Source organism: Mycteria americana, chromosome 7 (genome assembly GCF_035582795.1).
Source record: "Mycteria americana isolate JAX WOST 10 ecotype Jacksonville Zoo and Gardens chromosome 7, USCA_MyAme_1.0, whole genome shotgun sequence".
In the NCBI taxonomy this organism is placed as follows: domain Eukaryota; kingdom Metazoa; phylum Chordata; class Aves; order Ciconiiformes; family Ciconiidae; genus Mycteria; species Mycteria americana.
The window spans coordinates 54835282-54855073 of NC_134371.1; the positions used below are offsets into that span (position 1 = coordinate 54835282).

General features: G+C 37.1%; 1 protein-coding gene across 8 annotated transcripts in view; it reads right to left on the bottom strand.

The window, feature by feature from the left end:
* Positions 1 to 1970: 1970 nt before the first annotated feature.
* Positions 1971 to 19792, bottom strand: part of ADGRL2 (adhesion G protein-coupled receptor L2) — a 163169-nt gene continuing 145347 nt past the window's right edge. For 3 of the 8 annotated variants that reach the window (XM_075508502.1, XM_075508504.1, XM_075508501.1), the window contains 5 exons: positions 16423 to 16514; positions 14371 to 14539; positions 10540 to 10668; positions 10023 to 10119; positions 1971 to 3855 (listed from right to left, as the gene is read on the bottom strand). In XM_075508502.1, coding sequence (XP_075364617.1) covers positions 3101 to 3855; positions 10023 to 10119; positions 10540 to 10668; positions 14371 to 14539; positions 16423 to 16514 — 1242 coding nt within the window. In that variant the 3' untranslated portion in view covers positions 1971 to 3100. Of the gene's footprint in view, positions 3856 to 6332; positions 6351 to 6853; positions 6936 to 7160; positions 7290 to 10022; positions 10120 to 10539; positions 10669 to 14370; positions 14540 to 16422; positions 16515 to 19792 lie in introns of all 8 variants that reach the window. The other 5 variants (XM_075508508.1, XM_075508506.1, XM_075508509.1 and 2 more) reach the window with 4 other exon arrangements.

The window sequence follows — 19792 nt, forward strand, 5'->3', positions numbered from 1 at the left end:
GACAAGATGGCAGGAACGTGAGAGAGAACATAAAGAAATTACAATAAGCTGTCGGCTATATAATTATATTGTAACCTACTACACTGAGAAGTTACACCAACAGAAATTTGGCAAGGTATCGGCTGCTAGCTGCTAGCTAAACACAGGACACTCACTAGCATAACATTAAAAAAACCCGGCTCACTAAAAAGCAACATCTACATTACAAAGAAGCTAACAAAAGAATTCCCTTATGATACTTAGGTTCAGCTGGTTCATCTTAGGTTCATCAGCTACATTTTCTCGTTTTATGAATACTTGTTACATTTGCAATTGAGTATATATTTAAGATCACAATGCTACAAACCTTTTTCCAGCATGTAGTTTTGCCACCTTTAGTTAGACACAAAGGAGTACTTGCTCGAACTAGGGTTGAAGATTCTGCTGAAAGTTGGTGATGTTATTAGGTCATGTGTACTGTAATTACTTGAGCACCACATTTTTTAAATCCCTAAGACATGATTTCCTAGGTAGAAGGCAGCAAGTATGCTTTTAAGTTGCCAGACAGACCAAGGGAATCATTTTTGCTCCAAAGAGTCTGCTGTATACCCTGAATCAGAACAAATTCTTATTTCATAGAGACTTCCGATTTTTAAAGCATCTCTACTAAACAGAAGTAAACAGTTTCTGATTAAATTTTAAATGTTCCAGTGACTCTACTGTAAACATAACAACTTTTACGTGTTAAGAAACATACTGGCAAGAGTTACCAGTAGGGTCGATGGGGAAGATGCCTTTTTCTTCAAGAACCATTGCTACGGTGTCACAGTCCTGATTACAGATATATTGAGGTTACCTGAACACCACGGTTCCATCTCAACCTGGATTTTTTTTTTTTACAGAGTTTGAATTGTCTCAACAGCAGTAAGTCTTGCCCAAAATATTCTTCTGAAATCCAAACTTTTTCAAAATGCATTGATTTATTTTCCAAATGGACTTTATATATCCCAATGCATTAGAAGGTAACAGAATTGATACGGCTTTCAAACAAAATTTTGCTGTTCTCATACATATAGTCACAGTGGCCACACATGAAACTGTGGGCTCTGGGATGACAGGGCATTAACTTCAGAGTTATTTGGAAGACACAATTTTGGAAGTTGTGACAAATGAAGTCCTTGGCGTTATCTTTGAGAAGCCCTGGTTGAGAAGGACAAAAGAGGCTTGGGAATCAAGACAACAGACTTCAGGGTTCCAATTTTGCCACTGATTTGTAGGTAACATCTTGGGCATCAGCTGCCTTCTGCAGTTCTGTAGTCTGATAAAAATGGGGAGAGTAATGCTTATTTGTCTAACTCAAAACAGTGCCATGATGGATTAATTATTTGGATAGCACTCGGAGTGGTATCCAAATGCTGCTTATTCATGTTTTCCCCACTGCAACAATGTATCTCCATCAGTAATAATTAACTGCTAATTACTGTTGCCGAGAATATGATAGTGGTGTTTACCACCTTATTTTTAATTTCAGTACAGATGCCTACTTAAAAGTTATGCAAATATATGAAATTACAGTACATTTTTCTAATGACCCTGCTATGTCTGAGTTTGAGCCTATTCAATTGTGACTAGAGTAATGAATAGTAAAGATGACCTTTTTTCTGTAGAGCTATATAGACAGTTTCTGTTGTATTCTCCACACTTAAATCATGAAATGTAAAGAAGCCATTCTAAGCAGGATACAGCTGGGTTGAAGGACTGCTGATGCCAATTATGCTTCGTACATAATAATGCACATTTTACCTATTTGGAAAAAAATTCACATTTATTTACTGTCAAACAGGTGTTAAACTTTACACTGGATATAAGTGATGGGCTCATTATTAACAGGTTTACACAAAGGGATGAAAAAAGCAGAATTTTGTTGAAACAATTTACATTTCATTAGATTTTTATCATAAAATAAATTAATTACTAAATATAGGCAGAAGGAATATGGAAGAGTAATAGTTATGTTTTATTTATTTTTTTTTTAAAGGACAGGCACCTTTTATTCACGAGAAAGCTTGTGAGAAGTGTCCAGTGTCCCCTTTACCCCTTACCACCCAACCCTGATTAAAGAATGAACAGGGAATTGAGTTACAATCTTTGTTAGCTATACCAAATTTGTGCAAGGCTTGGCATAATTGGCTTCTAAAACAATTTTCTCCCCAAATTATGTTTTTTGGCAATAAAAATTCAAAACGTAAGAATAAAAACTAACTTGTCAAAGCAGAACACTGTTTACAGTGAAAAATAAGTGAAAACGGGTAGAACTTGCATTTTAAACATACTACTGTACTATGAACAGAGTGTAAGAAAAACAGCTTATAACATATGTGCAACCAAGAGCTTTTCACAATATTTTCTTCAAACTCTTTAAAATTATTTTTTAATGACAATTATATTTCAGTTGGACACAAATGTATTTATTTTACCCTAGCAATAGAACAAAATATAATTTCTTTAGCCATTTTTTCATGAGAACGGTTCATTGTACAGTTGAGGAAATATATGAAATAAGGCCTGTGGCTTGATTGCTAGTGGTTAGACATGTATTCAATCTTTGCCCTAATGGAAAAGATTTGCAGTGAACTGCAAACTGATGCAGAATATCTCTCCTGCTTTTGCAAGTCTTGTCAGGAATAGTAAGGTACAGTAAATTTGTCCCACAGGATTTTAGAGCCTACGCCTTGTATATAATACAATGTAGGCCTAGAAAAAAAATGGTGCAGCCATATTTACAAATTTAGTTCACAAACTGCTGCAGTAAAATGGCTGGAAAGTGTTTATTTCTCTTTTTTCACAATTTTGTTAAATTCAGCAGCAGAAGATACCTTAAAATACCTTGTTGGTATTTCTTTTCTTTGTAACAAATAATTCATTTTAGTATACTCTGTGTATATACAAAGTTTTTGTTTTATAAAAATTCACAGAACTGCGAGGTCCAGTCATCCCCGTTACTGGAGAACCACAGGGTCAACAGAATTGTCTCTTCAAGCAGATATGAGGGAGCCTGCATGGGGCCAATTAAGTCTTTTTAATACTTGTACGTGGCCTTTAATATTTCTTTGCTACACTATTAAAGGCTTGTCACTAGTTGCATTTGTCCTTCTCTAACATCCCCTTCTGGAATACATCCTTCCTTGTTAATGGGAATTATATAGCCGTCGCTATTACCCCTGCTGATTTGATAGTACATCTGAAGCTGATGGCCAGCTCCTAGGTTTGGCATGCTCTTGTAGTAAATGTCCTCATTTTCACTCCTCCTGGAGGGAGAGAGATCTTCTTCAACGTCGGGGCTGCTCTCTGGATATGGAGAGTCTCTGAGATTGGGCATGCTCGTGTAAAGAGAGTCTCTGTTGGGGGACTGGAGGTGGTCGTCAGCCTCGGCTGTCAGCTGTGAGACGTAGCTGTCGGTTCCCTCGGTCTTCACTTTCTTCTGGGGCTGGTACAGAAGGGAGTGAGTCCGCTGAGGAATGAGTGGGGCCTCAAGCTCTTTGTGGTGGAGCTCCAGCCCGGGGGTGTCACTGTGCATCAAAGATGAGGCATCTGCCACGATGGCGTCATCTTCGCTACTGCTCCCGCCGATCACAGCTTTCGCTGGTAGCGTGCGCTCCAGGTTGTGGTTCTTGCTGCTGCCCCGCAGGTTGTTGTGCACTAATTCTGAAATGATCATTTTCTCAAAAGCAGTATCATTCAGGCTTAGTCCACAGTCTACAACTTGCACACTGTCGTTATAGTCTCCGTTGCGCAATGAGTAGCTGTTGTTGAAATTACCATTTAGCGGTAGAGTATCCATGGCACTTGTATCCCTGGCATTGTTCAGTGAATGTCCTGAAACGGAAAAGGACAGCTCTGGTTATTGCCTGATGTGCTTTTTATCACTTAATTTTTTTTTTAACAAAATTCTTTAATGTAGTTCAGGACAAAGTTGTACTTGGAAGTAAGACTTGAGAAAAGTTAGGTTATTGAACATACTCAAATGTAAACAGTTGCACACCTTATAGGAAAGATGCATTTTAGAAATAGTAGCATGTATTTCCTGTGGGGAATAGTGGCATTTTAATTTCTTAATTTAGTGTCAATTCTGTGACTCTTCCACAAGGAACTGTTCACTCCATGCCCTTGCATATGTAATGCAAAGCAATTCATTTGGAAACATCTATGTTTTGAAGTACACCACCATGATTTAGAAAAAGAAAATTAACAGAATTTGTCCTAAACGACACTAAATTAAAAAGGAATTAGATCACAGACATAACTGAAGGTAAATGTACAACATAAACCCACATAACTGGCAAGCAACTACTTTTACAACATTTCTAACATTTTTTTCCTTTTTTTTTTTTTTTTGAGATGAAGTAAAGAAAAGAATGAAAAAAATGGATAAATACAAAGAATTTATGTTAAACAAGGACAGCCATCTTTCACACTACAGGGACCAGGGCCCACAAGCACCATCCAACAACACGATAGACAGCAGGTGGAATGACTCACTTTGGACAACTCACATCATGTCTGTCTGCTCAGGCTATCTGGCCTAAGAGTAGCTGATATATAAAAGAAAGTAAAATGATTTATTGTAACATGATGAAGAATTACTGAGCTTCTCAGCAACTTAGTCAGAGCAAGGGTTCAGCAAATTAGATTACTAAGCAATAACAGCTTTTCTTTTCCCACTTAATGTAATTTTTTTGCACTAATATTCTGTCTGCCAACAACGGCCCCAGGCTTCTAAAGGTCAAAGTTTGCCTGCAGTCTGCATCAGTCACAGTGACAGCGCTGAATGAACCAGAATAGTTAATTAAGAGTTAGGCCCACAGTTACCATGGGCATGGAAGTCAAATGCAGAAATGTTAGGAATTTCTGTAAGTATGGGTCACAGAAATTAAACCAAAGAATAAATATTAGTTGTGGAATGGGAAGAGGAAATCAGCCATGGCTGATATCTCATAGCTGCTGGAGGAATGACAGATTGGGTAAGTCTGCTGGAAACATGAAAAGAAGTTTAAGGGGGAAAAAAAATGAAGTCTTATGATGATTAAGGTCTTTTTGGTTTTGGCTTTTTTTTTTTTTTTGGTAACACAATAAAGAAAAGGTTTTCCTACAGACACAAAGACATGTAAACTATGACAGCACAGTGCTTCCCAAGCAAAGGAAAAAGAAAAAGAAAAAAAAAAAAAACTTTGAAAGAAAATAAACAGTCTGAACCATGGAAAGTCAGATGGTTAGAGCATTCCTAGAAAATCACTTTATCTTACAGATATGTCTGGAAGTAAAGAAAGAATGGAGTGACTTTACTGAAATGAGACTGACCACTGTGAGGCTGCTGCATTATATGCAAGGCTTGGAGGAGGATAAGAAAGAAGTTGTTTTGGAAAAGATTATACATTTTCCCTTTTTGGGTTTTTTTCATAATTAAAGCTGCAGCTTATCCTAGAAAATTCAATCTTCTCTGGAAAATATTGTTTTCAATTAAAAAGTAATTGCATTTTCTCATGAAAAGATTTTTGTCTTCAACTTTAAAAAACAGAGTAATAATTTCCAAATAAATTCTGAGTAATTTGCAAATCATTTTGTATTTGCGTTTTTGTTAACTCCTCTCCATGTGTACTGATTTAAACAGTGATGAGGGTTGTTTGAAAGGTCTCTTTAAGCTTTGATTAAACAACTTTGTAGTTTTGCAATTTCATATATGTTCCAAGATTTTTCTTGCAATGGATTTAGCTGCACAGAACATATGGCATTTATAAAAGTAGACAACACATGGACCACATGCTGGCATTCATTTCCCTCATGAAAGTGATTTAATTCTATAATTTTAATTCTCTTTTCTTCTGCTAAACAGATACCAAAATATATCTGATAATCCAAAATGAGTTTTCTATGATATACTGCAGAGTTAAGCATGCTAGAATATATTCAAATTGGTTTGATGAGGCAATTTTTTCGCCCATGATCAGGTAATTCATTTGAAATCTTTCCATAGCCTGTAGCAAGATTACTGTGGGAATGTAAAAATATAAGTAAATTGTTAAGCATTTCTGCTTGACACTGCTTCGGTTTTAAACAGCAAATTATTTCAGCATTGCATAACTTCTGTTTACCAATAGGGTTTGCTACAGACCTCATGTTGTTTTCCAAAAAGCAGTATGTACTTTTTGAATGTGGAAACATTTCATTTGCAAATTGTGAACCACTTGCCCGCTGAGTCTACTTCATGACCGCTAGTTATGTTTTAATTGTGCCCATTAAAAATCATGCTGAAAAAATTTACATTTGATAGGCAAAGTTAAGTTTTACTCCCATACTTGTCTCTCTGTAGGTTGCTAGAGGAAAGCATAAGGAAAGTAAGAAAACAAGAGAATGAAAATAGAAACTACAGTTTAGTTAAAAAGGAAACTTGAAATAAAAACTGGAAACAAGGTTTTATGAGCTCTTTATCAAAGATTCATGGTTCCAGTTATAGTAAAGTGATCTTATGACTCATCAAACAGTAGCTGCTAGATATTTACTGATGAATTGCACCGTAGTTAAAAAAAGCAACTAGATAATGTAACAACAAAATGTTAGGTAAGTGATGACACCCTTTATTCCTACAGAACTAAACTGTTCTAACTGTTAATCTCAAGATTTTCCTACAGGAAAATGATCTACCATAAAGCTGCACTATACTATAGTTTCGATCCATTTGACGCTGGATACAATTTTCTACACTGGGGTATCCAAAGGTGTCAAGATGCCTTGCGCTGCTTTAGTATCTAATCCATTCCATAAGCAGGTTTTTCTCAGCAAACTTTAGAGTCAACCTTATATTGCATAGACATGATACCTCTAAGTGATATATATCTTGAAGATGGGCTCTCGGACCATGTGGTGTCAGTCCTGTAATAGTATATTAAGATTTATGCCACCTGTGTTAAAAACATGGATAATTATTGGTAAATACTGTTATGGCAAAGGCATTACTATAATATAGTGCAGTTTTACAAGCTGACATTGGCAATACTGTATTTCTCAAACTGACAGAAATTCAGAATGTACGGCTAGGGTATTGCAACTTGAGTTTCTATCTAGGGAAAAGAAGGGATTTGGAGCGAGCCAAGAAAAGCGGTTTTATTCAGGAAGTATAAGCACACCTGGTGAGTTAAACACAGGAGCTGAAGGGGCATTACATACAACTGTTTCAGCGAGCAATGTGTTATAGGGGTTGTTAGTGCCGTGTGGTCGAAGAAGAGGGTTTGTTAGTAGGTAATTGCCAGTCATTCCTAAAGCAAAAGAAACAGAAAAAAATGTCAGTTCTTTAATTTTAGGCTGACAGTTTCAATAAAGAATATTTTTTATTCATCATGAATCATGTAGGACTTGTCAAATGTAATTCAGCTGAAAATTTCTGAATGTATTTGAGCTATGTATTTGAAATGGGAGTAGGAAAATACAGTTAGGTTCCAGTAATTCACAGGTGCTGTCCAAATCCCCAAAGTAAACATCTGGTGAGAGTGACATTTACTAATGTATACAAAATCACTGTTACACAAGAATAGCAATTAAATGTGTAGAGATCAAGGTACTACATAAAGCTATTATAACTTTAAAAATGATTGTATGGAACACTTCTGTCCAGAATGGAGAGAACTGAATTTCTCAAATTGAAAGGTATTGAAAAATCTCTTATGACAGGATCAGAGCTGTTATTCACTTTATTAAAAACACAGGGATAGTGGAAGGGAATTGCTGTTTTCAAACAGACAGTGGATGACAAACTGCAAGAAGCGTATCTTAGTATATGCAAAAGTATGCATGCTGAGGGGAAAGCAAAATATTTGCTCTAAGAAATCAGAGCATTCACATTTTCTCCCGGGACATTCATGCTGCAAATTTATCTGCCAGGTTTTAAAGAAGAATTCCTCGAATGACAAATTTTCTTTAAACAATCAGTTTAGAAACAATGTAAGACGAAGCAAAATACTACATGAACAGGTTTTTTTTAAACCCATTTTACATGTTAATGCAACACCATTTAAACAATTCTTGGAATAATTTGAAAAAAATCAGCATATTTTGCGAAATTATTAAAAAGTCAATAAATCTCTGATTTCTAGCTACTAGAAGAAAAAAGGGTTGGGATAATGACAAAAAAACCCCACACAAAATGCTGTGATTTAAAACTTCTAACATTTCATTAAGGTAAATCCCACTTTCTTTTCTATTGCATTGCACAGCAGTTTATCAGGATCAGTGTATTACAGACCGAAGGACAACTGAAGAGCCAGCTATATTTTTAGAGTATGGATATTTTTATTTGGCAAGGAAAAGATAGTATATATTCCAAATATTAATGCCTTTGTACTACCATAGATACTTGGTAGCAGAAATGAGCAGAAAATTCTAAAAGTCAGAGAATTATTGCTTGATTATGCTAATCTTATTTGAAAGTTTGTATCAGTGAACAACTACAAAGGCTTTATCATAGTTTTTTCAGTTGTAATGTACTTATTACTAGAAATCCTAACTGAAATATATTTTGGTTGGGGTTTTTTGTGTGTACTATGTTTAATCTTGGTTAGAATTATTACCTTTAATTTATAGTCAAGAGAATTTTTTTTTCAATCCAAAATTTTTTGCCACCTTTAAAAGCTTGATTTTTATTTTAAAGGAAAAATGACACTTGCCTTTAATTACTAAACTACCCTTATACGTATGTATCACTGAGCTAGTGACAATATTATAATTGAAAAACAATTATATCAATTTTTCTAATCATGGCAGAACATGTCTCCAGTGACTTGAGACTGGAGCTCCGAAACAGGGAGAAGCTTCCAAGACCTCTGTTCAACTCTGAATTAACTGAGGGTGCAGCATAGTTAGAGCAAACCTCAGGAGTCAGACACATCAAATTAGGGTGAAATCCCAGACTTCTATCTATAGCGTGTTTACGGGATTTTAATAAGACACTGGAAGGGAATACACTTCTTTCTTGGGCATGAAAAATACACATTTTCCACTTAGGAGAAGTTACTTAATTTCCAAATAGCAAAAATAGAATCATGCTGAAATCTCGATTGAAATCTTTTCTTTTGCAAAATACCACACTTTTTACTTCCAAAATAAATGTGAGTTAAGTACATGTCCCTACTACCAAATCTTGAAAGAAAACAAGGGAGGAAAATTTGCTAGTTGTGGTTGATGAGGGCTTTACAGCAGCCCTGACAGTGATGAATTTTCTGTTTGAAATTTTCTGAGTTGAGCAGGAACTGGTCGCAGTGAGGTCAGGGCTACATGTTCTTCTCCTAGGGACGTGGGTGGAAGAACAGGCTTTGAACTTGGCTTGCACAGAGCAGTCTTCCCTCCATTGCTAGCTCAAACTGCCTTAAAAAAACACAGGGGGAAGGGGAGAAAGGAAGGTACATTCTGTCTCGGTTAATACCCTTGTCTTCTAACTGGACATGAGAATGAGTTTACAGATTTCAAAGTGTATTTGAGCTGAGAAATTTGGAGGTTTGGCTCCTCTGTGCCTGAAAATCTGGATTCTATTCCATGTGACAGATACGATGCTCTTTGAAATAGAAAAGATAAATGCTTTATAGACATCTTTTGCATAGAAATGATATCAATTAGATTTCACTGGGAAAATTTCTGCACCTAAAAATCATAGTCAAATATTCATTAAAATGTTACTGCACTCATATTTCTGTTTCAGATTTAACCTATAAAGGTTAGGAAAGATTTAAAATTATGATCTTGCTTTTAAGTTAAATTATTGATGAAACTTATTTAAATACATTCCCACGAATGGAGGAATTCAACTTCTATAGCAGGGGGCCAGTTGAGGGAACACGGTTTTAAAATGTGCTGGTGGATGACTTTAAAACTCTGCTTTTAGAGAACATTTGTTCCAGAATTTTTTTTCAAAACATTCTTTTCAATTCTTCTGTGTTAAATGATATAAAATCTGTATAAAATTTAAGGCTTCTAAAACTGAAATGTTCCCAGTGACTGACCTTGATTAAGTGTTGAAGTGCTGTTGATGTCACCTGAGATAAAAGACGATTCAGATTGTTTTCTCACAGTGTCATTCCACATCCTCCTTATACGACTCTATTAACAGAAAGCAGTGAGACAGAAGCATAGTAAGTTACAAAAAGGTTTTTTCCTACTTAGGTGCTATTATGTAGAATATTTGTGTTTATTTTGGCCTAAGTAAGCCATTCTTCTAGCGGGGAGTGAAACTCCTTCTTTTGTTATTAAAACTCTAATTTATTAAATTTCATTTAGATGAAACATGGTGGTATAAGCCTTCCTATAAACCAGGCCCTAATTACAAGAAAAATAAGGTGTTTGCATTAGACCAAAGTAAAAGGAAATGTTTAAAAAGAATCAATCCTACTATGCAGAAGTATGTATTTGCCATCTCAATGATAATACTGAGAAGACAATTAGTGCTTCTGATTGGAACACATCTCAGTAGGCTTTTTATAAATAAGGTTAATTAAAAGATGCTGTCAAAGTCTTTGTTACCTGAGTGCCAGAGGAATAGCGAGCACTAGTTCTTGTTGTTGATGCCTTCACTGAACTGTGGGGACTCTCAGTTGGTAGTCCACCACAACAGTAGGAATGTCGGAAGCATTTGCCATATTCCTTACGTACCTACGGGGGGAAAAAAATACTCAGCACAAACAATGGCGTCAAATATCTCTGCTGGCAAAAAGACACGAGCCTTGCACTGAAGTTACTCCCACACTGTTCAAGCAAATAGATAATTCTTGTCTCTTGAATTGTTGACCATTAGCAAAATCAGATATTTTTCCCTACTTAGTGGCAGCATTATCAGCTATCCAGGATTTTTGAACAAATTATTTCCAAAGTATACACGCATTTCATTTAGATGTGCCTGAATAATCATTATTGAGTTATTTATGGGATTATTTTTATGTCGCCTTCATATTGTAGATTAATATAGTTAAGTTTACCTGAATTGAATACTAGCTGAAAATAGTCCTTTTTATATGAGCTTTTGGTGCAGAAACCATAAAAAGCGTATCTTCCCATCTTAGCACGCCAGAAGGGCTGAGGTAACTAGCCTTTGCACTGCTTGGTACTGCCCATTACGTTTTCCCTTCCAAGAAAGTGTGCCAAACCTGCAATGACTATAAAGGCGTTTTCACACAAAGTTGCTCTGTAACTCAAACAGCTGCCAGCTGATATGGTCACACCTGCTCCGGGATTGTACAAAGCTCACAAACGCCCCTGCCCGGCTCCAGGCAGAGCACCAGCTATGCTGGTGGAGGCACCAACACTGTTTCAGAGTCAAATTTTGAACTGTAAAGGCTGGGAAATGAAGCATCTTTCACTTTTAGGACCAAAAAATAAAATCCTCATTACTGTCTTTGCTGAACCTAGAAATCTGAATACACCTACGTATATGAGATTTTTGTCTGACAGAGCAACAAAACTAATTAATGATTCCAGTATTTGGCCTGCATTTATTCACCTTCTGTTTCCAGTGACCTACTGGAAACTTTAGTTTTGTAATGTATGTGTGTTAACATTTGTCATGAAAGTAATCAGGATTAATTTACAGAGCAGTTAATTCTCTCATATTCAGTGACTGCTACACTGACTACTACTTTCAGATAACAGAAGAGTGCATACACCATCTTGGCAACATGACAGCATCAGTGAAAGCACACAGTGGATAGAATTTTTAAAGATGCGTTAAGTCTAAATTCGTAAATCTTCCACCAGATACTTGGGAATCTAAGTGTCACTTCTACACCAATGAGACTCCTAAGTTTCTGGGAAAAGTGGGGTTTCAGCTAATCTGGAAATTCTGCTTGACCTATGAATATATAGGACAGAAAGAAAGTTATAGGTATGTAAAAAGGGGAGAGGGGAAAATGCAAAAAGTTAATACTGTGGATTTACATATGCCATGTTCTCAAAATTACCAGAATTTTTCTCATGGAATACATACTGTGATGTTTCTATAAACCACAAGGTTGAAGAAAATTTGAATAGTTAGTCCTTAACTTCAAGCTAGGGACAATAACTCATCTTTTTATAAAAGTATATGGTACATATTTTAAGTGAACCCCTATCTGTATCAGTACAAAAGACACATAAAAAATGAAAACAGAAATGCATGGGCATAGAATTATTATCTGTAACTCTGGAGTCTGAAAAACACAAGTCTATATATATCATCACTAGATGGTATAACACCTAAGAAAATACATTCCTGAACACTAATGGATATTAAATGCTCCAAACCACTACACAGTAGAGACAATAGCAATCAAAACTGTATTTTTACCCAAATACCACCCTCCAGGGCTGGTTTTGCCTAATGCCTATATTGCAGTGAATGAACATTATCTGTCAGTACTGCGCATTCCACTGTCATTATTTCTAAATTATAGCTTGTTGGAAACTGATGGAAGCAACAGCACTATCATCCTGTCAGAACTGGAAACATAATAGTTTTCACTTTCACAATTCTATTTCTCTGTTCAATTTAGTGACCAACTAGTAATAACAGAATAAAAAGACTACATTAGCTATGCAGACAGAGGATAGGGTGATATCCAGTCAAAGGCATCAAAACTTAAAAATCTTAAATGGCAGCTTTAACATTCTTTCAGGTATAAATCTTATTGCTCTAGGTTATGCTTTTTCACACTTGACTGGTATTTTAATATTGCTTTTTGCTGACTCCACTTAATATAAAAACAATGCACAGCTGTAAAAAGAAATAAAAAAAGGAATCTGTTTTTGATTTTCAAGTTCAATACAAGTGGTAGAAAGAGCAACATTACGTGAAAGCCTAATCTAGAAATTATTTGCATTTTGAGAATGTTTGCATTTTCTTCCCTCTCTTCTTTTCTTAGACTCAATCTCCTCTGTAAATGTGCTTTTGTTCTCTCAAAATGAGAGGAGTGCGGTGTTCAGACAGAAAGACCAGATCTTTTCCTAAAACATGGCTGAATGCCATTGTCTACGCCAAATTTAGAGATGCTGGTACTGTTAGAGCTGGTACAGTTGAGAACACAGAAGAATGTGATTTTTGTACTTACACAGCAACGCTTTACCCAGTGGTCTCAAACCATTTTATAAATATCAGTTAATTATGTCTCTGGTGAGCTAATTATAATGGGAGTTAATAATTACTAGGTCTCCAGCCTAAAACTGGTAAAAATATTTAGAATCTAAATATTGCAAATTGGGTATTTCTGAACGCAGGATGTATTGCATTTTATGTAAGCGTTTTTGGGTGGGATTTTTTGACGTTTACCCTTCCTCTCAACTCTTGTTACTTTCATTTGCTACCCCTTCTAACACAGGCTATGAGCTTCTTTCTTTTCTCCTTCCCTAAAGCACCTCTACGGCATCCTTGGAAGCAGTCTCCACCCTCAGTCTGGGGAAGAGGAAGGGTGCAGGGAACCCAAAGAGAATGCCACCCGGCTGTGCCCTTCGTTTCCTTCTCTCCTGTTTGCTCCTCTCTCCCATGCAAGCTTTCCCTCTCCCCAGCAGATCTGCTCCTTCTGGACCTCTCCACTCCCATCGGGCGAAGGGAAGCAGAACTAATTTAACACACATCCCACTCACGGGGTAAGGCTCTTGCCAGGGGATTCTAGTTTTTCCAGTTAAGAACACGAAGCTGTTGGATTGCTGGGAGAAGCAAACTCTTGTAAAAAAGTCGTCATGCTGGAATCTTTGGAAAACTCTACCTGTTAGCAGTTGTCTAGCGTTAATGACTACTTTTTTCTAAGGTGTGTCGAAGTTCATAATAAAATTAATTTTTAGATCTCACTTAATTCTGTAATGAATGAGAAGTCATAGTACAATCCCTGCCTATCACCCGTAGCTTTATGTGGCAGCTTAATGGGATCTCAGGAGAGGTCCTCTGCCTTGATCTGAGAAAGAGAGCATTTCCAGGCTGAAATGGGCTGATATGGTAAATGATCCTTTGTTTGCAGTGCTGCAGCAGAGGCAGGATTTGCTTCATGTGCACATAAAGGACTTTTGGCTGTAAGTCCAGACTAATATGTACCACATTGCCAATGTTAAACAGTACATTTTCTATAGTAATTTTCTTCCCAAAGCCTCAACGCTTTTCAAGCCCAGGTTGGAAATGCTGCACCCATTTTAAACCTGCCCAGGCCACAGAGCAGTTACCTGAGTCCCACAAGCACACACAGGAAGAATTGCTTTTGAATCCTAGTCCCCTCCTCAAACTACTTCAAAATACTCCAGTTCTTGATATTGCTATTTTTTTCTCTATTTTTTAAGAAATATATGTGGTATTTTTAAGGAGTTAGGGAACAAGCATCTGTTTTTTCAGTAACTTACTTTCTTTTGAAGGGCACAATGAAAGATGAAAATAAACATTCCTTGGAAAGCATTAAATACTGTGAAGAGGTACGTCATCACAACAGTCCCCTCATTGATAAACAGCAGGCCAAATGACCATGTTAGGCCAAGGAGACACAGGAGAGCAAATGCACCCAGGACCCAGGATCTGTAAAAGAAATTTAATTTTAGTAACATTACTTATAAGAATACATGTCGCCAAATCCAATATTAACATTTCAGTTCCTGCAGTTGACTTTTACTAGGTTCATATTCAAATGTAAAAATTCCTTGGGTTTAACCTTTTATCTATTAAAGAAAAAACAATTCCATTTGGTACTCTTAGTCTCCAGTGAAAACAGCAAGAGTAGATATGACCTTTTTCTTTCTCAAGAAGTGCATAGGATGTCAAAACTATTTTGAAATGCAGAAGTATAGCACAAGCCCCAGCTACTCCATTGCTTTATCTGCTTTTACAAAAGAGATTGATAAATCTGGCTTAGCCACTAATCACACCATAGATTTTAAACAGTGGTGCTGCTATATGACACCAAATAATGTAACACAAATGCACAAAGGTTAAACAGCAGATTAAAAGCCTAGAGCCCAGATCTTTAATGCTCCGATAAACTCAGCTAAACTGAAGCTAGATGATCTAACTTCCGCATGAAGAAACCCTGCTGAAATGTGACAAAAATATGGATACTGCTCTATAGAATAGTCTAAAAAAGATTCCATCATGAATAGGTTAAGGAAAAGGAATTGTAGAGAACGGCACAGAATGAAAGGGAAAGGGAATTTAGTCAGTGAATTCCACATCTAACTAATGATCTTACTTGATAAATGGCTTATTATCTTCATAGCTAGAAAGCATTATAAGCAGAAAAGAGAAACAAAATTATTAGACAGAATTGAAACAGAAATTAATAAGAGCATTTTTAATTGTCTATAAAAATTAGTCAAAATTAGGAAATTCAAAATGCAGAGGCAAGCAATTTAAAATTATAAAGGCATATAATATTTAAAAATTCTTTAGCAAATCAGGTATCTCAAAACTAGTTAATTAAAATTAAGGGAAATCCACAATATTGACCGAGTTTGTAAAGTTAAAAATCATGCTAGAAATTTGTTAATGTAGGGTTCTATCTTACCCAGGTAAGTCCGTATTATAGTAGCCATCACAAACACGGTAATTACTGGTGTGGATGAGAAGACAGAAAGAGGAAAAGGAAGAAAAGAGAGAGATGCTAAAGATTAGCTCTCTCTCTCATCATGCAACATGCAATGAAGCTGATACTGACCTATCTAGAACATCTAGTTCACAATGTTAGCCTTACTGAAAATCTCCTTTCGCCATTTTCAACATTCAAAGCAAATCTGCAAGACCCTTTCACATCCAACCCTCAGTGTTAGAAAGCTGCACCATCCCTTCAGTGTTGATAACAAAAACCTTCAGTACAACGTAAAGCTATACAGAATACAGTAAAAGACTATCTAAAGAAGCAAGAGCTGCCAAAGTCTTGTTAATTATATAACACTTGCATTATTCTGCAAAAGGGATACTGCAGTACAGCACCATGATAAAGTAAACATTTGTTAAATTAGCATGAAAACAGCAGATAATCTTCAAGTTAACAATAATAATAGAGTCAATTCTCTTGGGAGAACAGGATTACGAGTAGAAACTGCTCAGAATCCCTAAATCAAAAAGTCGTTTAACAAAACAAACTTAATATAATCATATCAGCCATGCAAACAGGAACATCATTTTTGAACTGCATTTTAAATACAAATGAAATTACTACAGTGCTGTGGCATTTCCGTGAAACAGTTTCTTGGCACTAGTTCCAGGCTGAAATTATCTAATTTTGACCGGCGTTTGTGACATTACAGCAACAATGTGACGAAAGCAGGATTGGCTCTGTTTGCTTCTAATTGACATCTGCAGTTGCTGGGAGACAATGGCATGTGCTCCTAATGGAGAGTAGCTTTCAATCAGTTCAGCAATCAGAAAATAATCATAGTTCTCATACTTGAACACAAAGCACTTACTTAATGTTTTCCAACCTGCTAGAGTCTGGTTTCAAAGTGTTTGAGTGCTTCACCATTTTGCACAATGTGATCACCAGGAAGATAAGATTCAGCTGTCAAAACAGATAAGAATGAAATTAAACTACTTCAAGTAATAGGTTGAATAATGATGTTAGAGACTAAACAAAAACCCCATAGTTTATTTTCAAATATGTAGTGAAACTGGGTAACTATATCAGACAGTCTGTAAAAGGGGATTGCAAATACGGATGAAGGGAAAAAAATGTTAGAAGTCCTTGTTTCACTTAATTTTCCAAATTCACCTCGTCACCACGAACCACCATATTTAGCTCATGTCCAACACTTGTCATTGTCAGTCTAGCTCTGTCTTCCAGCATGTTGTGCTCGGCCCCGGTTCATCTTCGCCTGTCACCTCTGGCCCTGTTCCCCATCCCACTGACTTCCTCCGAGGTCTATGGTTACCCCTTTACTGTACTATACTAGTTGTCTTTTTATCACCCCATCCTGCTTCTGGAATGTTTTTCACTTCTGCTGGTTTCTCCCTTTCTTTTTTTTATTCCCTTTTGTTCTCACAAATCCCACTGGGGTCTTGAAAACAGCTTAAATGTAACTGAAGAAAGAGAAAAAGAAACACAAAGATGTAGCAAATGCATCAACTTAACAGTGCCACAGACATGTGATGGTGGTGCACCCTCCTACTGCCCTCTTTCCCTTTGTAGTCTGCATTCTGTCGAAGCAAGACTGCATGCCACTTGAAGGAGAGGACTATGCTGTCTTATTCTTGTTGTGTCATTCCTATAGATAACACCGGGGAAGATACTGAAGGTAATTTTTTATAGTTTTCCTATTGTGAAACAGAATCACAGATATCAAAGATACTAGGTGCCTTTCTCCTATCAATTTCAAAGCATGTGAAGAGCATAGGTAAGCCAAATACAAGGATGCCTGTAGAATACGGGTTGAAAAGTGGTATGCAGTTACCTCGAGTAATTAGTACATGCTGTCCTATATCATGCAGACAATTCAGATAAAATCGTATGTTTGAAAACAGTAAGAGCTCTTTCCTTTCAGGGAGAAGACATACATCCTTATCTACTAGTACAATGGCCCACAAGAAATGGCTGAACCGGTAAGTAAGAGAAGATGGGAGAATACTCTTGGACATCCTTGTAACACATATATTAGACAGATTATAACCCCATTCTCACAATCTTCTGTATGTATCTGCAACTGGTTACGGATGGAGAATGATCGAGCCCAGTCCCTTATTTTGGGGAGCCTTTGGTTTGAGATCACATCAAAATCCTCACAATTTTTGTAACACTGAGGATACCAGTTCATACCAGCTGTGTTCCTACAGCTGCGCCACAATGGTCAGAAATGCCACTCAAATCCTAATAAAGAGCAGGTCTTAACAATCTAGAAAAGAGAAGTATTTTGAAGGCTCTACTCAGAGTCTGTTAATAAAGACATGTATTACAGAAATAATTCCTACTGCTAAGGGCAATCAAGTTAACAGTGCTGCTGCTGTCTCAAAATCAGGATGGGCAGTATGAACTATAATGCAGTTCTCAACACCAGAACAGTGTTTGGCAGCTTTTGACCTCATCAGTCCTGATTCAAAGTAAAACATTTTTACAATTGTATCTTGAGATTAATACAAAAAGTGTATATGATACAAATAACAAAAATAAGCTTTCATAATTTATTTCTGTCTGTGTTTCAAGTACTGACAGAAAATACTTGACCTTTAAGTGGAGGTACGTACGTGGTGTAGGTTAAGTATGATTTCCATTGCTGCAAAATGTAATAGAAGTGTCAATATCTCACAACCCTGTGGACCACCTTTTATGATTCTTATAGGTAATGACTAACCAGTTGAGAAACAATTCATTATATCATTGTGTGCTGGTTTGGACTGGGATAGAGTCAATTTTTTCCATAGTAGCTTGTATAGGACTATGTTTTGGATTTGTGCTGGAAACAGTGTTGATAATTCAGGGATGTTTTCGTTATCGCTGAGCAGTGCTTACACAGAGTCAAGGCCTTTTCTGCCCCTCACCCCACCCCACCAGCGAGCAGGCTGAGGTGCACAAGAAGCTGGGAGGGGACATGGCTGGGACAGGTGAGCCCAACTGAGCAAAGGGCTGTTCCACACCATAGGACGTCACGCTCAGCACGTAAAGCTGGGGGAAGAAGAAGGAAGGGGGGACATTTGGAGTGATGGGGTTTGTCTTCCCAAGTAACCGTTAGGCGTGATGGAGCCCTGCTTTCCTGGAGATGGCTGAACACCTGCCTGCCCGTGGGAAGCAGTGAATGAATTCCTTGTTTTGCTTTGCTTGCGTGCACAGCTTTTGCTTTACCTATTAAACTGTCTTTATCTCAACCCGTGAGTTTTCTCACTTTTACTCTTCCGATTCTCTCCCCCATCCCACTGGAGGGAGAGTGAGCGAGCGGCTGTGTGGGGCTTAGTTGCTGGCTGGGGTTAAACCATGACACATTGTGATCATTCTGTTCCTCTTATCTAGGTTTCCACTGTACTGCATAAGTTCCTTGGGTGAAAAAACAAGTTGCTTCTCTCCCTGGCCTTTGCACCAGACAGAGGACAGGGGCTCTCTGGGTGACCTGACCCTCAGTTCCATGCCTTTGCAGGCAGACTTGCTTCTTCTGTATTTTAAAAAGTTTCTTGCACATTTTGGTAGCTGACATAACATGAACTTCTCCAGCCTGCTTAAAAAAATGTAACTTGAATTTACTTTTTGTGAAAACAAACAGATTAAGAGCTAAGAGACATGCTTCATGCCAATCCTAACATGTAAATCAACTTTGGCTGCAACCTATGCAACTGGGAGTGCACAATCCAGTTCAGAATAGTATTTACAGCACAGCTGGGAGCTAATCCTTGCCTAAGTAGCTACCCTGGAGTATCCTGCATTGTACTAGCAACATCGTTCTTGGATCAAAAACTCATAGACATGGCTTAGCCCATAAATGACTGCCTTATGAAACGAGAGGCTTTTATCCTCTGATTCTTTGTACGACTGAAGTGCTGGTTTGACATATGAAAAACAAAAGCTTGTATTTACATACTGAGGTTCCTTTGGTGACATGCAAGCAGACACGGTCCTACCCTAGAGCCTGAGCCAAGCTCCAGCATATTAAGCAAGTTTTATGTAGATACTCAGCTCTGTCTGTATATATGTCCTTGCTGGACTAGGGAATAACTGTACATAGCAGTTTCTTAATAGACATTTTCATTCTAATTTAGTTACAGAAGCCCAAAAGCAGCCCACAGAAATAATAATGATGTATCACAGTAGCTGAAAAAGTCCAAGAAAAAAGGCAAAAAAAGCAAAATATTGTACTTTGA